This window comes from Hippocampus zosterae, chromosome 4 (assembly GCF_025434085.1).
Source record: "Hippocampus zosterae strain Florida chromosome 4, ASM2543408v3, whole genome shotgun sequence".
NCBI lineage: Eukaryota > Metazoa > Chordata > Actinopteri > Syngnathiformes > Syngnathidae > Hippocampus > Hippocampus zosterae.
The window spans coordinates 8,012,065-8,031,711 of NC_067454.1; the positions used below are offsets into that span (position 1 = coordinate 8,012,065).

General features: G+C 43.5%; 1 protein-coding gene and 1 long non-coding RNA gene across 3 annotated transcripts; one reads left to right on the forward strand and one right to left on the reverse strand.

The window, feature by feature from the left end:
• Window positions 1-6,391: 6,391 nt before the first annotated feature.
• Window positions 6,392-9,058, reverse strand: irx3a (iroquois homeobox 3a). Its single transcript, XM_052064374.1, has 2 exons — window positions 8,562-9,058; window positions 6,392-7,667 (listed from the first exon to the last, which is right to left on the reverse strand). The coding sequence occupies exons 1-2, from the start codon at window positions 8,811-8,813 to the stop codon at window positions 6,630-6,632; spliced, it is 1,290 nt and encodes a 429-aa protein (XP_051920334.1). The 5' UTR covers window positions 8,814-9,058; the 3' UTR covers window positions 6,392-6,629.
• A 1,010-nt stretch (window positions 9,059-10,068) lies between these two features.
• On the forward strand, window positions 10,069-16,182 carry LOC127600075 (uncharacterized). Of its 2 annotated transcripts, none has more exons than XR_007962252.1 (3): window positions 10,069-10,163; window positions 15,026-15,126; window positions 15,290-16,182. It is a non-coding gene; the product is annotated as an uncharacterized LOC127600075 (long non-coding RNA). The 2 variants fall into 2 exon arrangements; XR_007962253.1 differs by lacking the exon at window positions 10,069-10,163 and adding an exon at window positions 11,285-11,364.
• Window positions 16,183-19,647: the final 3,465 nt, after the last annotated feature.

Sequence of the window (19,647 nt, forward strand, 5' to 3'; positions counted from 1 at the left end):
AATCAAAGGTGTCTGTTTGTTGGCACAGCATTAAAACAAGCAAATGGTGAAAAATACATTTTATAATGATAACATTCATTATGGAATTGCTAAATTTACAGTTTGACAGATCTACAGGTATGTGCACCTCTGCCAAGGAAGTTGTGTTTTATTTTTTGATTTGTTTATGCTCATTTTGCTTGCTCGCAGGATTACAAACTCCAAGGGGCACAAGAGAACCCGCTACATTGGTCCAGATCCGGGTAAAGATACACACCTCCCGAGCGATGTCGAGAATTTATATTGAAACATCATTGATTCTCTGGAAAACTAACTCACGGTCAGGTTTTTTCGAACTATGGCTATCTAGCAAGCTAGCTAGCTAGATAGGCCCCGCCCCTCCTTCTGCCATAACCTCATTGACATGATCATTAATAGGAAGTGGAAGAAGACTCTCTTGAATAAAGTCTATTAATCACTCTGGAGGAGTCGGTTCATCGGCTCACCCTCCGGCGAGGGTCTCCAATCAATCAAAGGGGGCTGCTAATGTATTCATGGGAGATGTAAGACAGGACTTGCTTGACGGTTTTCCTGAGCAGGAGGAATTTATTAAGGCAGGCCCGGGACGGACCAAGTGCCGGCCTCCTCCTGACTCTGTGCATTCTGCCTGTGAATCAAAGGGCACTCATCCTCTAAACCTATGATGTCTGTACAAATATTTGCAATGTGTAAAAATATGTCCCCTCATTATCACAGATGAGCGAAAGCCGAGGGCTCGGCATTTGTCAGGGAGGCTCGGAGTGTCGTACAAGGCCTCCGCTGTGTCGGCCCGTGTCGAGACATCACTCCCTCACCATCCTCTCGGCGGCCGGAGAAAATGTGTCTTATGAGTTGACACCGGGCGGCGAAATTCCGTGCTACACCGCCGACTAATGTACAAAGCTGAGAAAGAGCAGGGCCCGCGGGTTTGGCGGGCCTCTGACAGTGACGTGTGAGCTGGGCGGGGCCCTCAGAGAGGGGACGTCGGGCTGGTAGAAAGCATGCGGCTGTTGAGGTCAGGAAGTTTGCCTCAAAGGCAAATTGAAGCCATCTATGGGACTGATTTAAAAAAAAAAAAATCACAATAAATGCTTACCATACAAATAAATAAATAATAAATAATGATTATTTTTATGCCAGTGCAACAGGTGGCGCTCTAACCCACCATCATGTTGATTTGAACCGATCCTTGCTATTTCATGAGAATTAATTCTACGAGTGTGCTTATTCTTTGGCTCTGCAAAACTCTGCTAACCGATGATGGCAAAGTGAAAAAAATGAGGACGACCACTGATCCATTTCATGTGTCGGTCTTGAGTTTGCTCAGTACAAAATGGCGAGGTCAAAAGTCATAATACAAGAAGATGAACAGAGTACACTGAGCACTAGAAAGAATGAAATATGCCTGCCGCACACACACACACACACACAAAAACACATTTTTCAGAGTCTTTACTTCAGTGTTTTGCCTCTCTTTGGATTTTTTTTTTGTTAGAGGTCTGTGCAGGAGGGTATCTGTGATGGCAAACAGTAAAAATTGCAACACCATCGTTTGAGCCAGAAACGAAACTGACTGAGTGGTAGCGAAAGCTACAAAAGAGCCATGAGTGAACCTGTTTAAATTGCTCAATTCAACTCAGATCAGTAAATTTAGAAGTGAGGTGATTTTACCCAGTTAGTGGCCAATTCAAAAAAGCACATTGATGATGATAATAATAATAATAATAATAGCCAATCAGGGCGACCCAGTAGTCCAGTGGTTAGCACGTCGGCTTCACAGTGCAGAGGGTTCGATTCCAGCTCCGGCCTCCCTGCGTGGGTTTTCTCCGGGTGCTCCGGTTTCCTCCCACATTCCAAAAAACATGCATGGCAGGCTGATTGAACACTCTAAATTGTCCCTAGGTGTGAGTGTGAGTGTGAATGGTTGTTCGTTTCTGTGTGCCCTGCGATTGGCTGGCAACCGATTCAGGGTGTCCCCCGCCTACTGCCCGAAGACAGGTGGGATAGGCTCCAGCACCCCCTGCGACCCGAGTGAGGATCAAGCGGCTCGGAAGATGAATGAATGAATGAATGAATAATAGCCAATCATTTAATGATGACTCACAATTAATTTACTAAACAAAAACCTTGTCAAACCAAAGATTCTTAAAAAAAAAACGTGGGACAAAGCCATTCAATTACAGTGGGCCCGAAATGCATAATGCATCATTTCGAAATTTGCTATTATTTATTTTTTTGTCATCAACCACTTAGCTCTTGGAACAAAAACAAAATTGAACATTGTAAATATCAAACAGTTTTACGATTGTTGGCCCTGAGTGTCATCTCATCGGGGATGAAAAAGTCACTCTTCACACATCCTTCTCATTCATCCAGGTCAGGTTATTTCTTTCTCAGGACACCTGCCATCTGGACAGGTTTCATCGGTTCCTGCAACCAGGATAGGTAAGGACCGCCCAACCTCTACTTGGTGTGGACACCCAACTATTTATGCCCCAAGTTGGAAACACAACCCAGCAATAGCTCCCAGATTACTGAAAAAATGCTCAGGTTCATATTTCAGAGGCATCCGACAACCAGGTCTTTGCCGACTTTGATCGGAACACGAGCTTAAATGCACAATTTGGCCAACACGAATGAACACACTCCCAGTTTGGTTGTGGTGGATGTCTGCGCTCCACTGAGTGCCAACGTCTAGATAGTCATTCTAGAACAACTCTAACAGTGGCATCACTTAAGAATTAGGACTAACTTGGACGTGACGACTGTTGCGAGGGTAAAGTTAGCCGCGCTGAAGCTCAAAGCCGTTTTATGGAGGCGAGCGTGCATAAATCCCCTTTTTGCAGATGCTTTGTCCCGAGGAGCAAGTGAAAAAGAGGCCGTGCTTGGCTTCAAAGCCGCATTTCCATAATTGCCCTGTAACTTGGGCCTGTCTGGAGGGGAGGAGGGGGGGGCTGAGAAAAGCGCAATCTTTCAGCTGGTTGAACGGCAAAAGAGTTCACCTACCCTTCAAACGCCCCCCACCCCCACCTTCTTCCCACACACACACCCGTCTTTGCCTCCGGCCTATGGACTCATCCCCTTGCGCCCCGCCCCTCCTTTTTTTTTTAAACCCCCACTTGTTGCCCGAAAGAATTTCTCCCGCTGACCTGCCTAAACAAAAGGCATGAAATTGGCAAGCCTCCCTCTGGAGAACGTCACTCACTCCTCTGGGCCTTTTGTCAACAACAACAACTCCTGGGCTGTTCTTTAACTTGGACGCTTTCTCTCACGTTCTCAATTTAAGGGCTGTTCTCAACTGGTTCTTTGGCCTTCGGAGGTGTACGCTCCAGCGGTCGAGGGGGCCCCTGTCGGACAGTGGCCCATAAAAGGATTAGTTTGCCGCACAAAGACAGCGGTGGGCTTCTCAGCCTGACTGGGGCCACAAAAGGAGGTGATGTTTGTGTGTCTCTGAGAAGGGAAGGAGGGGACTTGACAGAAAGGGTGCATGAGGTGAAAGCATAAGGCTGATCCTCTTTATGTGGAGCTTCTTCCAAGGTGGGGGGGGGGGGGGTGCGATGCCAACCCCCCCATCTCCTTTTCCAATGGATGGCCCCAGTGTTTATTTACTCCGAGCTCATTCACACGCGGGAGGCCCTCTGATGGCTCCATCGGATCTCCTTTTCATTCTGTCCGAGGGTTGGATCAATGAGCACTTTTTGGGAAAGACAGATTACATTTCCTTTTAATGACGCCAACTCTTTTTTCCCCCCAGTCTCCTAAACTAAACCAAAACATCTGTTTTGTTTTTTGTCTTTTTGGGGGTACAAACTTTACAGCCAATTAGTGTAATTTTCAATCACATCGGTGATGCAACATCATCCTGACGAGAGCTGTGATGACACAGAGGTTTTGGCTTGCAAGAGCACCCAATGTAACTTCAAAAAAAATGTAAAACCTCAATTATATAAAAGAAGAAGCACACATTGTCATAATATCAAATTATATACTTTCTTTATATGTTCAGAATAGCTTTATAAATGGTTGGTCACATATAATGAAACACACACAAGTAAGTACTGTATACAGTATATTTTTTAATATCCGTATTAATAAATCCCTAATTTTATGCATCAATCAGAATTTGTCCCGTATGGTCTTGTTTGACCATGCTGGAACAAATATGCTGTGAAAATATGATGTGTTTGCAATTTTTGCAATATAGCTGTCAGGATTACCCTCAGATCAAAAAATAATTTCCTGTCCATATGTACCCACAATAAATGACCCTTCCTCAAAAAAAGTGGCCGTTGCTTCAGGAGCAAAGAATGGAAATGGGGAGAGGGGGGGCGGTCAATCAGCTGATGCCAAATGTGAATATTCATGATGGTGCTCTTAGATGAGCTTCTCAAGATGGATAATTGATTGGGCCGACGCATGCGTGTTTCGAGCCAATGTTGAAAACGTTTAAGCACACTTGTCAGTGCTCACGACTCCGTTTTTAAACACAAAACAACTCGGGAAATTAAATGCGCATTGAAACACTAAACGGGGCGGTGGTCGAATATGGAATCGTATTCTGTTTCGCCAGGTTTATTTAGCTGTTATTAATATATATTTTTGAAACCAAAACTTTGCATGAGGATGTAAAAGTCTGAAGCGCGTTTGTGTACGACTGCTTGGATATCTTTTTGAAATTCTATGCCCTGTGAACGCAGCATTTCACAGCTGTTTGATTTTAAAATATATATATATATATATATTATTTAACTTGATTTTCAACTTTCGTTCATCCATACTGATGTTGTATTTGACTTCAGAATCAGATCAGTTCTTTCTTTTCTTAATTTTATTCACATCATTTTAAGGAAAATGCGTACTGTACAAAGAAATTCGCCACCGGTTTTTATTTTATATATTACGACCACCTTCATTTGAAGGCGATTTTAACGTTAATCTACGACCCCCCAGACCCCTCCCCCCTTTCTCTCTCTCTCTCACACACACACGCACACACACACAAACACACACACACACGTTTGCCTTTAAACTCTGAAGTCCAAGATTAATATTTAGGAAAAAAAATATTTTTGATCATTCATGGGATGCTTTTTCCGATTTTTTTTTGGAGAGTTCTTTTGAAGCACTTGATTCCCAAGATTGACTGAGTAACATAAAACCGCATGATTAGACTCAAAATTACCCCCCACCCCATCTCCACCCCGTCACATTTGGAACCGCAACAGCCTGTCGCAGATTTTTAAAAGAAATATCAAATATGAGGGTGTTCAGAGCATGCAGAGAGCGTGTGAGTGTGTGCCCTCGTTGCAACTGGGGTTGTGTGTGTTCAGCAGACTGTAGAGGGAGCTCCAACACCAACTTTAAACGCCCTCGTGCACACTCCCGAGGGGCGCAAACACAAATAAATGACGTTATTATTAGTTTTACACCTACGATAAATTACAATTACAGAGGCGTCCTTAATTGAGAGTCTGTATGAGAAGGGTGTGCAGTACAAATGGAGCATGATGAGATCCGGGAGTTGCATTGTGAGGATAAAAAAAATCACCTTGAAAAGAAAATCAAGCATGCGGTGCATTTGGAAAAGCATTTCCATTTTTTTTCATTTTTAACACGAGCATTGACCCATAATATTAATATCTATTTGTTTTGCACAATATTGCCTAACTAGCTTTAAGTCCCTCGACTGTAAATGTAAATAGAAGGCATATCTTTTTTTTAATAGAAAATTGACTTTCAAGACAAACTGTCCTCTTTAAAGTTGCAGCAATTCGTTTATTATTAGCCAAAAATATAGACTTTTCTTGTACAATTTTGGTTCACAAGTATGTACATATTCTTAACTTTATATACAAAAAAAATAACATCAAATCCTTACAGGTAAAAAAAGAAGAGGGGGCAAAGAAAAAAAAACACTCACAGACTACACACAGGATTCATACATTATTACATTAGCATTTTTTTTTACACAGGACATGCTTACAATGTAGCTTTACACAGATGGTATTATTATCTATTTTACAATCCATATTCAGATAGCAAAAAAAAGAAGAAATGAAAGAGGCCTGGCAGTTAAAAAAAACGAAGACATTTGCAAAAGTGACAGTTGCATTTTGAAAAAGAAAGCGACAAATCAAGTTTGTAAAAGACGATGTCAACATTATTTTCTTTAAAAAATAAAGTTGCTGTTGAGCCAAAAGGCACTAAAGTTTCCCTCTTGAGTGGCCACCAAAAACTAAATCGTCATGACTTCTTAGGAATAGAACAATGCATTGGACTGTTGCTGGCTAACATTGTAAACATTAAGAATAATGTGAAACAATTGGAGCATGGTGCAAGAACAAGAAAAAAAGAGGGAAGTTATTCATTTTAGTATTTTTAAATGCTTTCTGATCTGCGCGCGTGCAAGTGCGCACGCACACACACACACTCACGCACACACATACACACTCACACACACTTTGTGTGTGGCCCACAGAGAAAAGGATCCATCACCAGGCAAAAAACTGGACAGTCAAGGAGAGAACGAAAAAAAAACGAGTGAAAGTGGCCTTTGGAGTCTTTTGCGCGTCCACACACACACACACACACACACACACACGCGGTGATTCTCAGTGTCGCGGACCGGTACCTGTGAGCGCAGAGTCCGCACCGGGCCCGGCCGCAGCGCCCTTGTCGTCCGTAAGCCGGCCGCCTCCGTACAGCGCCAGGCCGCCTCCGGCCTGGTTGGCCAGGCCCAGGTAGTGGTTGGAGTTGAACAGGGCCAGCTGATGCGCCGAGAAGGCTCGGTTCGTCCACGACTGGATCTTCCCCACGGCGGGACAAGACGCAATGAGTCTGTGCGGGGCCATGAGGCCGTGTTGCTGGTGTGAGGCCGGGGGCGTGGGAGTCACTTGCGGCGATTTTCGCGGGTTGTCCGGGGCCGCGGCCGTCTCCGCCAGAGACCAGATCTTTGGTTTCTGGGCCGGCGCTTGGCTGTTCTCCGTGGGCGGGGAACTAACCGGGCCCGAGTTCAGTTTGTCCGCGTCAGGTTTGATCTCCAGCGGAGACGAGCCGCGGTGGTGGATTTGGAGATGGTGGTGATGGTGGTGGTGGTGCAGACCCCCCTTGAGAAACCTCTGCTCGGGTAAATCCTCATAGCCGTCCGAACCTTCCGAGTCGCTCCTCGCGTCAATTTTGAGTTCCGAATGCAAGTCGTCCTGCTCGTCCAGGTCGTCCTTGCTCTCGATATTCTCCGTGTCGATGTTCTCCAGGTCGATCTCCTCCTCGTCCTCCCGCTTGTCGCCTTCCTCTCCCTCGTGGTCGCTGGGGTAGACGTTGCCCTCCTCGTCGGTTCGGTTCCGAGGCGCCCACGTCATCTTGTTCTCTTTCTTGAGCCTCCGGCGGGCGTTCGCGAACCAAGTGGAGACCTGGGTCAGTGTCATCTTCGTGATAATGGCCAGCATGATCTTCTCGCCCTTGGTGGGGTACGGGTTCTTGCGGTGCTCGCTGAGCCAAGCCTTCAGGGTACTGGTGCTCTCCCGAGTGGCGTTCTTGGGCCGGGAAGGATCGCCGAACTGGTACTGGCCGTACGGGTAGAATGCCGGATGGTGGTGGGCGAAACCGGCGTGCTGAACCCCGGGACTGTCCTTCAGTTCGTACTGGGCCCCCTGCGTGCATTCACAACACAGTTACACTACGATAGGGTTCCCCTCCTACCTATTCGACACGTTTATCGCGACACTTAAAACTTCGGTGCGCTTCTTCTTCTTTTTTTTTTTTTTTTTTTGCTTTTCAACTCCAATAAAATTGCTTTGAACTTCGTTGAACATTTGATCCACTTTTGTCTCGTTTTTTTTTAAACTTAGAAACTTCACTCACTCGTGATGAATCGTCATGAACTCGTCAGTTAATGCATTTTTTATGCATGCAACTACTTGCAAACAACGTGTACTTTTTAATCGCTACATTCCAATACTGTACAGGTTTATTACGACTTTTAATCATGAGCACGCTATATAATTTTGATTTTCAGACTCCAGGCCAGTCTCTTATAGCACATCAACTTTCTTGTATATGTTTGTTTGTTTTTCCGCCCTATTTTTTTAAACCCCAATAAAGTCATTTTTTATGCGTTGTTTGTTTTATTTTGACACGTTTTACGCAATTCTTAGACTCGTTTTACTTTTTACGACGCAGTCCATTGAAAGGCATTATTTGCTTCAATGATGTGACATGTTTATCACCGTTTTAAAAATATGTGATTATTTTGAACTGTCTGATCGTCAATCGTCCCCTTGATCTCACTTGCACATTTTGTCTTCTACTTTTTTTCCCCGTTTATTGACCAAGACATTTACGTCACTTTAAGACGCCCGATTCCAGCCGTTTGCGGTTGTTTTCGTGCATCATTTAACGACGTGGGGTTTTTTCTTTCTTTCTGTAAAGGGTTACTGCGTTGTGGTATTAATTTTTAAACCACCGAGAACGAGTTCTCCGCAAAAAGTTGGGTGGCAGCAAAGTAGCAGAGAAAGATTTTTTCCCCCCTCGAAGTAGCGACTCACCAGCTGGTTGAAAATCGAGATGTCGTTGGAGTAGGGCAAGAAGGCTCCGTAGCCCTGCGCGGCCGCGGCGGCGAACGGCGCTCCGTACATGGACGACAGCACGTTGGAGAGCGCGCCCGAAGGACTGAGATCGGCTGCGGCTGCCGCAGCGGCCGCGGCGGCGGCGGCGCTCCGGGGGTTGCCGGCCATGCCCTGGCGCTCCGGAGGGTACACGGGCCGGATGTATTGGTAGCCCAGCTGGGGGAAGGACATAGCGGCCGGCGACGGAGGCAGGAGCGAGCGACAAGTAGGAATATCCACTTTTTTGGGTTGTTGGTCTTGTTAGAGTGTGGGAAGCATGAGGGCCGAGGGAAGGTGCGAGAGCGGAGGGGGGGAAACCAAGAGTATTTCCAATGCGAATGGTGCGCTCTCTTCCTCTCCTTCTTCTATTGATCTGGATGGACTAAGGTCAGGTCCTTACAGATTGCTTTAGATTATTGGGACTCCCTTGCTCAGATTGACATTTCTAGTCCTTTGCAAACCACGCCCATTTCTCAAATCGCACCCCTCTCTCTCTCACTCTCTCTCTCCCTCCCTCTCTCTCTCTCGCTCCGCACTTCCCTCCTTCTACACGGATAAAATAAATGCACTGTCCAATTTGAATACACTCTTCAATGTCACCACCACTGCGCTACTACTTTTTTTTCTTCTTTTGGTAATCACAGTCAATAAAAATGCTGAGAATGTACAAATGTATGTCCTTATAAATGGCGCGAAAAAAAATTCTAATGAAAAAAAAAACAGATTGGAAGATAATGTACACGTTTTGACGATCCAACACCCCCCCGCATGCTATGAGTGAGATATAGTATTAACTTTCCCCCACGAGATCCTTTAATAAAATCATAAAAGAATGCATTTAACATTAAATGAATGAATGTACCATAAATACATTTCAAAGATGATATTCCAAATCAAATCTTGAAACTTGAAAAAAAACTCCCACCCGTTTCAACCCGAGTCCCCGTAGACGCTGGTTTTAACTAAACACAGTCATATCAGGTTAATGAAATAATTCACATTGTTGCGTTTTCGGATGCAAGTCACCACGAGTCGACACTTATAAAGTGCGGCAAACATCCACTCTTATCGTTATAAACATCAACTAAAAAAATAAGACTTAAAAAACAATGATATTGTTCTTCTACATATTTGCTGAATACGGTATTTCCCGATTAACTTTGTTTAAAATAAAGAAATCAAGCAAAGCAAAAACAATTATTAACACAATAATACCAAAATACAATTCCCCCAATTAAAAAAAATCTTTGCTGTTCTTTCTAAATGGGCCTTAAATCAAAAACTACCTCTACACATTAAGTGTGTTTCATACTCAAATGCCGCGCATTAATAACAATATTGAATTGATGTCTTTGGGAACAGGTTGCCGTTCTGCCTCCCACCCCCACTTTAAAATCAAAGATTCCTCCCCAGACAAAGTGGCCTTTCCCCCTTTTTTTTTTTTTTGCAGGTGGTGTTGGAGTGGGTCTTTAAATCATTCCTGCAGTTGGAAGGGGGCGAATATACAGCAGATCGACACTTAAGACATGAAAGAGCAGCCCGGTGATGATCATGAACACTCTTAGTGGAAAATGTGGATTGGAAACGTACGGAGAGTTGCTGCAGGAGATTCGGGACATTTTTTTACATGTGGGGTGGGGGTGGGGGGAGGGAATTATAGCTGCTATCATCCCTCCTAGACAATGATCTGTTGCTTCCCAAAAGAAGCTTAAAACCATATTCCACAAAAAAATAACTGAGATGTTGTATTAATAATAACAATATTACATAAAGACTTTGAGCAGTATTCAAATAAAAAGGGGGTGATTGGAGAAATCTGTCGAAAAGAAAACAGATGCTTCCCTTCCTACCCCCGCACCCCCTCCAGCCCCCCGCTTCCCCCTTCCCCTAACACACTTTTCTATATTGCTTCGCGGAATTTTAATTTTTGAGCGCCTTGTTTGCTGGGGAAAATCGTCTTATTGACACGAAAAGTTCCAATCGGGGTGGGGATTTATTTGTGCTGGATTATAATACGCGTTTCTTTTAAGAATATTTATCACTACACTTAATATTATTAGATTAAAAAAAGTCGCCTCCCACTTCTCAATACACGATCCGCGCGCGCGCACGCGTGTGTGTGTGTGTGTGTGTGTGTGTGTGTGTGTACCATACAACCCGGATTAGGGGGTTATTAATTACAGCGGCTTGCTGGTGCCACTGGACCAGAATGGTAATAATCACATACATAGAAGTCGATGGCACAAAGCAGGGGGGAGGAAAAGAGAGAGAGAGAGAGAGAGAGGGCGGGGACCTTCACAGCGAGGAGTTCAGCGAGGTGTCTGACGAGAGGGCTGTCCGCTAAACAGCGCTCCAAGGCCGGATGCGCACCGTCTCCACCCCCCCCCCCCCCCACCCCCGCCCCCCTCCTCTGGAACCATGGTACCACGACCCCAACCCCAAAGTGCCCCCGCACTCCTCACCCCAATCCCTCACACATGCGCCACGCGCACGCACACACGCATCACACGCATCACACGCACCTACGCACGCAGTGATTTACTATCTCCAATCAAGCGCACCACTCACTAACTTAACACTTTCACACCCATTCGGGAAACTGGCTATAAATTGACACAAGCAACACAGTCCGCCCCCAAATGGCACACACACACACACACATACACACACACACACACACACGCACGTGCACAGTTGAAAGAAAAGAGGACACTCATGCTGGAGCGCTCTGACATCTAAGATGGTAATTATGCACATGACACAATTTCCACATGCAGTCAAGAAAAACGTGCATGGTGGCTTCTGATGCAACACACAAACACACACACACACACACACACACACACATGCACATGTACATATTACACGAAAAGTCAACATTTTAACAGAATGGTCAAACCTTTACAACAAAGAATTACATTTTGCGTGGTTAAATTATAATATCCTGAAAGAATTGTAATTCCATGCAAAAACACACACATTGGAATTCAGGAATTAAGTCAAACTTTCATGAAAATAATTTCCAAAAACAAAATTGTTCGTGAGAAAAAGTCCGCATTTTACACCAAAAAATAGTCCTTTTCCAAGTTCAAAATAGAGTTGAACTTTCTCAGGAAAAAAGGTTTACTTTTACAAAATAAAGTCAAAATACTGCACAAAAAAAGTCGGAATTTGGGGAGAAAAAGTACAAATAAATAAATAGAAATAAAGACCAGAATGGCCGCTGACATTCTCATTAAAAAAAAAAATCATCATTCGATAAGAATAAAGTTGTAAATTTGCCGTTGAAATATGGTGCGACCAGTGTGAGATCTTGATGAGCTTCATTTGAATGGACAGAAATTGTACCGGTTCGACACAAGTGCAATCAAAGCTCACCATCAGTCGATTCGTTCTTCATTTCAGGACATGGACTTGCATTTTGTTGGCCTAACACACCAAAATGATAAATGCAGGCCAATTCGTACGCAATGATACATTTTGTCAGAAATAGAAATAGAAGGAAATTCTCTCATGGTGTAATCTGAAAAGTCCCCATGAAGGATTTCAAACGGGTGTCCCATTAGGCCCAAATAAAGCCCCAATGAATCTTGCTGCGTTCAAAGCGCATTGGGGCTTAATCCAATAAATGAATTAGTCATAAATTAATTGTTCTGGGCGACGGAAGCAAGTGTACTTTGAAAACGTATTTAAAGTTATTTTGTCTTTACTTTCAGGATTTATGAAGATTGAGTCTTTTTTTTTTAGCTTTCTAATTAACATTCCACTCGCCAATCATGCAAATTAAAACTACTACCTTTGATTTGCATTTGTAGCAGAGCAAAGACTCCAGATTCCAGTTTCGACATCCAGACAACATTTCGCGAAAGATATAAAGACGCGTTCACATGATAGTGAAATATTTTTATTCTTTATTTACTGTTGAAGCACTTATTGCAGATTTACAGGTGAAATCTAGCTGACTTTTGGGCTTGATACACTTGTTGGCGAGAGGCAAACCTTTGAAGTGGAAGTCCAGTCAACACTTTTCTTTATGAGATGTTATACGAGGCCCAGCAAATCTCAACCCAGCATTCCGATTAGCATTCTGTGATGTCATTTTCGGTCGACAGCAAGTGCTATACTGGCCGCCCCCTGAGGTGGACAAAAACGGGTGGGTTTTGCTCTTAATTCATGTTAACAATTGTTAATAGTAATCAGAAAGAACATGTTAGACTCAATTTAACTTTTTTTTTTTTTTTACTTTCCTATCTTAAAAATCAAACCAGAGCTGGTCAAGACTTTTCTTGGACCATTCCCTTTGGCAACAATTACCATCACTGGCTCACCTTTCTAGTGTTCACGTTGATGACCTTTCAATGGCGCTTAAAGAGTTAATGAGCCAGACTGTAGTTCCACCCCAACATACAAAGATATTCTCTCAGTCTAGACTTGACATGCCTCCTTGATACCTGTTTCTATCGAGACAGGGCTTTGGTGTCACATGATGACATTTGAGAGCATTGGAGAAAGAGTGCCAAAAATGCATATATGCAAATTTCTCTGCAAATAACTGCAGTTTGTCTCCCCCCCAAAAAAACAAAAGTGGATTTGTGATTCGGCGGGGTTTGGTGCGGGTATTTTGACACACACATGTCATGTACCAGGACACCTGGGAACTGTTTTAAACTGTGATCAAAATGAACAATATTTCTCCTTTCTCTCAATATTATCTATATATATATATTGCGCGTCGTCCCGCACGCGGTCTGTCCTTCCGTCTGTCCCTTTTCAAAACGTACCTACTTCACCGCGCCGCTGCGCGCCGCCACTCCGCCGCTCAGGCAGTGGCTCACTACGATCGCGCGGGCATCTTAGCGAAAAAATGTTGTCTACCCACAAGCATTGCAATGAAATTGTTAGTTATTTAGTAGAGCTAAACATCTCTTTATTTTCGCGATAATCAATGAAGATGAACAAAAAGTTGAACAAAGCAACAACACTTTTGTGGGCCGAAGGCCCACCTTACCAGCCTTCCGAAGGAACTAGCTGATGAGCCGCCCGGAGGGCGGCGAACCAGCTAGTACTCTATAACATTGCATCGATAAAAAATTATTTGCAAGACTTGTATACTATGCAAAAACTGCGGCCCGTGGCTCATTTTAAATCACAGATCCATAAATCACTACCTTGAAGTGACACTCGCTTCAAGTAGCACAAGTCACGGTGTTATTATTTTTGTTTGTTTCCCCTCAGCCAGCAATGTCCCGCATCACTTTTCCTGTATCGGCGGCACCATGCATCGATTTGATAATAAAGTCACTTTGTAAAAGCAGCGAGTAAGTCTACGGGCCCCGCTATCACTGTATTACACAGCGAGGGTGCGCATAACAAGATGAACATTGATTCGGCATTACGGATGATCGATAATGAAATAAGTAACTTCGGAGGGTGTGATGGGAGCAAATTAAAATGCATGCCGCCTCGATGCTGCCAAGCTGAGAGGTGACAGTGGGAAGGAGGAGGAGGTGGGGGGGAGTGGGGGGAGACAAGCCTTTCATTCCGATGAGTGTAATTAGTACATCTGCTTTCAGGTTGCCAAAAAACGATGACAGTTATTGGCAAGACCTTTATTAAATGTACAGGCCATTTCAATGGAGGAATATGTGAACATTCCGAACAGTCTAGTGAGGTACATAAACCATGAAGGTTGAGCGATAAGGGATTGACATCTTTTCCCCTCGGCAAATGCTATTTCAAATGAGAGATGAAATGCTAACATGCTAGCTGTTGGTGTGCTAAGATATCGTGCCATCGCAACATGCGTGCAAAAAGTGCAGAGGCCGACTGAATACAAACAGAATCAGAATCAGAATTAGAATCATCTTTATTGGCCAAGTATGTAGAACACACAAGGAATTTGTCTCCGGTATAACACGCTGCATTAGTATCATCGTAAACAACAAAATCATTGAACCATTTTAGAGTAACCAGTAGTTTTGTAGTACCATTTTGTAGTACAAGAAGAGTGACTACGTCAGTGACTGTTTAAGGAGTTAATGGCTAGAGGGAAGAAGCTGTTTAAATGTCTACTGGATTGGTGGATCTTTTCGTGTATTCAGGTACTGTTTCAAATGAGAGTTGGTCAAATGTGTACATGCTAGTAGTTGGTAGGCTAACGTGAAATGAATAAGCTAGCTTGTTGCCCCTTGTCGTTGTCTCCACATAATGCAGTCTGACCAGTAGTACGGAGCAAGGAATTCATTCTCAACGAGGCTGGTTTAAGAAACTGTTCAGTTGTTGCTGGTTTGGTTAGCAACAGAGTGTTCAAATAGGCTCAGGTATCAGAAATTGAATATACATGTGGAAAGAACGATGTCAAATAGACAGAAATATGGCATGACACTTGCTACGTTTCTTTTCAGATTTGGAGAAAGGAGGCATTTGGACGTCTATTTGAGGAATGCTCTTATCATGGATCACACCACAATGACCAAGATGACTTCTCTGCTGAGCATGCTTCTTCGTGAGTTATTCATCCCATTGCATTCTCAGAACTTATTTGGCAAGAAGCGCAAAGTCAAGTCTTAAGAAGATGAGATGAGATTCTGTGGTTATCTATGAAAAGTGCAAATGCAACAACCGATCCCATTCCTTCATGGAGCCCGTCTGTCTATTATTTATGTCAGTTTTATGTTAGAACATGCCGACACCAGTCCAACGGTTCAGAGTCCAGACACCGATTGCTTTCCCAGCGACGTTGACTTAGCGGGCCAGCGGACAAAGCCTCCACCGTCTTTCCAGCTGTTGCTGCTGCTGTTTGGAGTCTCGTGAAGAGGAGGCAGCTGTACAAGCACAGCCTCCTTATCTTCTGCCATGGACCTTGCAGGGGGTACGAGATGAATTCACAAAGGACAATAGCCATGGATGGCCTGTAATACCGTAGGCAGAGATATAATCAAACATTAAATGTTATAGGAGATATAATGCCGTCTGGAAAAGGAAATTTGATGACCACAAGTTTTACGACAAACGCTGTCTCGTCTGGTTGGAAGACTTGATGTTGTACAGCAACGATTCCCAAACACCCATGGGGGTGTGAGAAAAGCGTTTAGTACTTGTTATGAGGGTGGGCGTGGGGGTGAGGTGGTGCACTCTCTCTGTCGAGATGTTGAGGAGGTTCAAAAAGTCTCTCGTAAAAGGCCCACATTAAAAAGCAGTTGTGTCGTACGCCAAAGTGAGAGAGAGTTTGAACCTTATTATTGCATATAAATATATGACAGCGAGGCCCCCCACCGAAAAGGGGATGCGTCAACTCCGTCAGTTGCGTGGCTTAGAAAGTTTGAAATATAAGGCTGTTATAAAAGCTTTTCTGCACTTTTTTTAAGAAAGAGAAAGGGTGCAACAACTATTGAAAAAATGCAATTTTATCCTTTTTTGAGGGGATACGAGGGGGAGTGGGAGCAACAACTGTTAGATTATAGAAAGGGGTGCGTGCCTAATGAATTTGTGAAAGGCTGTCATATATTACATGTGTCAGAATTATCTCACAATCCTTGGTCAATAAATTCCATATGAATCATTTTGCTTCGCTTCTTAATGGTGAGGTCATTTCTGGAGAAATTTGAAAGTAAAGAAACTGGCACTGAAAGTTTCCTGATGTTGTGGTCATGTTGTGGGGCTTACTGGCATTTTTGACTCAGCTCCAATGAGTGTGCCAGCATGCCTCGGGGCTGAGGTCAGAGGCAACTTTTATGAACAAACGCTTCTCGCCAAGAGGGGAAGCGTTGGTAATGATTGACATGCCATAGCACAAGCATTATGATGGCAGTGGCAAGCTCTAATACCCAAGCACGCGGTGGATTGTATTTTGTAATGACAAACATGAAACAAATATTTTGATTATTTTTTTCAGTGAGGGTTCCTCTCAATTCATAACAAATCACAGCCAAAGTCATTAAGTCAGCTCCATTGGATGGTTAAAATCAACTAACCAGGAGTTTTCACATGAAAATGAGTGGAATTACAAGTAGGAAAAGTGATTTGGTTAAATTACCAGGGAAAAGTTAATGCACCACCAAAACAAAAGGAAACCTGTTTTGACGTTATGGTACGTAGCGGTTAGCATTTTCTACATTTGGGCGACAGTACAGAATGCTAAAAAACGAGATATGTGACAATACGCACCTGTATGTGTGTATGACTTGAACATTTTTGTCAGTTAAGTTTAAACACTGCTTAACTTATCCTAACATCACAATTTTTTGTTGAGTGGGAATTGTTTCTTAACGAGACAACTTTATTCATGACAGCGTATTCTATTCAACCCATTTTTTTACCCTTTGCATTTTTAAAAATGAACTTTTATGCTCTTTTAACGGTAGTATTGTTCCCATAGAGATCCAGGTGGCCTCATACCCAGGTGTGGCTTGTTATGCCAACGTATAGTTAAAAGAAAAAAAATGGAGTCACATAAATGTAACAATTTTAGCTGGGAAAAATGTACTAAAAAAAAAAGGATTTTCCCTTTCAGTCCTGAATACATTTTTATGAGATCACGTAGAAAATTACTTTTCAAAAGCCTCAAAGGATAAATCCAACGTGTTTTTTGGAACAAGCCTGTAAATTATTCTACACAGGAAATACCTTAAAAAAAAACTCGACAGCAATCTTCCTGTCACATTGCAAAAGACAAATTCAACATCATCTTGAAATTCCAAGCTCCAAATAGTCCGGCCGTGTTCGCATCTGAACAATACAGGAGGTAAACCTTCATTCAAAAATTGGAGTTCTGGTGCCAACTGCCTAAAGTGACTGCTGTGGCGGCTATGTAGTCACTATGTTGTTCAATCAGTCAAATACTTTCCAATTTTAGGCTGCGGTCGACACAAGATCTTCCAATGTAGGCAAACAATCTACAATAAACGAGCCTTTTTGTCTCGTTTGGGGTATATATGTGCGCCAGCACACACATTTGTGCAAACACATGTGCTTACAGACGTGTGTGTGTGTGTGTGTGTTGTACAACAAGCACTGGAGCACGACTGGACCCAGCTGTCAGGTCACTGCTGTCACAGCCAATAATGATTACCCTCTCCCTGCTTCTCAATCCCTGCTTCATTACCGCCAAACGCACAGGAGATCCGCCTCCTGTCGGAGAACAATGCATCCATGAGTGGGCCTCATCATCACCCCACGCCCACTCTTATCAAGCCTCGGAGGGGTCTCAGCCAGAACCCATTTCGCCGTGTGAATATCTGCTTATCTCTCGGTATCTGTTTTTTTTTTAACTCGTTGAGAAACACTCATTTGACATTTTCTCTCCAAGTCCTGAGATGATTCCAGCATCCTTCTGGTGATGCTAGATTATACGCAAATCAATACATAACGCTGCTGTCCGATGACATCATGGTATACCAGACTTGCCCTGGCAAGAACATTTTGATTTCTGAGCGCACAGGGGCCAGTCTGCGAAAATGTCTTTTTTTGTTAATGCTTTTCTCATTATGTTAAGAGTTATAGATTGCAGTATCAAATGAGTCTTCACTGCTCTTCATTCACCTTCGCTTGTCTTCAAAACAAAAGTGCATGGTCGTGTTGTATTTAAGACACATGACATGTGGTCAATGGAGACAGAATTTTGATTAAAATACTTCATTGGATTCATCCATCCATTTTTGATCTGCTTTATCCTCACAAGGGTCGCGGGGTGTGCTGGAGCCTATTCCAGCCGTCTTCGGGCAGAAGGCGGGGCACACCCTGAACCGGTTGCCAGCCAATTGCAGGGCACACAAAGATGAACAACCATCCGCTTTCACACTCACACCTACGGACAATTTAGAGTGTTCAATCAACCTGCCATGCATGCTTTTGCAATGTGGGAGGAAACCGGAGTACCCGGAGAAAACCCACGCAGGCACAGGAAGAACATGCAAACCCTACACAGAAAGGCCAGAGCTGGGATTAAACACACGACCTCTGCACTGTGAGGTCGACGTGCTAACCAGTAGACCACCGGGCCGCCGCATTGGATTCATTTCATTCAGAAATAAAACACACGCTCCCCTTCAGAGTGTAGCGTGTTAGATGAAGTGATGCACACGTCTCACTGGTTTGTTGCAGAAGGTATTTTCAGATGTAAAATGTGATCAAATTTTCCAAATGTCTCACCAAAAAAAAAAAGCCTCGCCACAGCCAGCCTCAAACTTTAATGGGTCACGCCTCTCTCTTCTGCCCGGCATATGGAGAAAAACATCACCTCAAAATTGTCATAAAGCGGACTTATAAGGTTTTAGCTCCCTTGCATATGCACGCTTTACAGCCAATGCTTGAGTAGTAACCCTCTTTGCTTCGCATTAGCGGAGTTATAGTCTGAGCACATCGCTCATCAGCGGCGTTTTTCTGATATTGGATAGCCATTAGAGCATATATTAAAAAGGCCTCATAGCCTGTCAGCCATGCTGGCCTTCGCCTAATGAAATGAGCCCCCCACCCCCAGAGCAGCAGTGGATTAGGAACACCAGGCAGGGGAGTATATATTCATGTATATATAGTATATACACACACATGATTATGTATTGGTAAAGTGTCTGCATGCTATTCCCTTGGTCTCTTTAAGACTCTCTGGAGTACCAAAGCGTTCGGGAAGGCGGAAGAGGAGGAAAAAAAAAAAATCACTAATGCTCTTAGCATCAAACAATAAATTGTGGAGTTGTTTGCCACCGTGTTTAATTAAATATTTGGAGAGAGAAAATGTGACGTGATTGATTCGCCGGCCGCATTGATCCACCATCAAGCGAGCGCCGTTTTGTTGGCCCGGCTGGGTTAATGCTAAATGGTGAGGTTGAGCCGCTGGAATAAATAGTTAGCAACCACTCGAGTGGAAACAAACATTAGCTACTGCATACACTGTAGTTAAAAAAAAAAAAAAAGTTGAGGCAGACATAGCATTGGCCAATATGCTAAGAGATAATAACGAGGAGAAGCACAATCAAAGATGCTCCTTTCAATAATCCTATTAGAGAGAAACGTGTGGATTAAATGTCTC

Excerpts from the sequence above, each read along its gene's own strand:
- irx3a (XM_052064374.1), bottom strand. The coding sequence starts at position 8,813 with ATGTCCTTCCCCCAGCTGGGCTACCAATACATCCGGCCCGTGTACCCT. Across the intron at positions 7,668-8,561 it reads TCTCGATTTTCAACCAGCTG|GGGGCCCAGTACGAACTGAA; the intron begins GTGAGTCGCTAC and ends GAATGCACGCAG.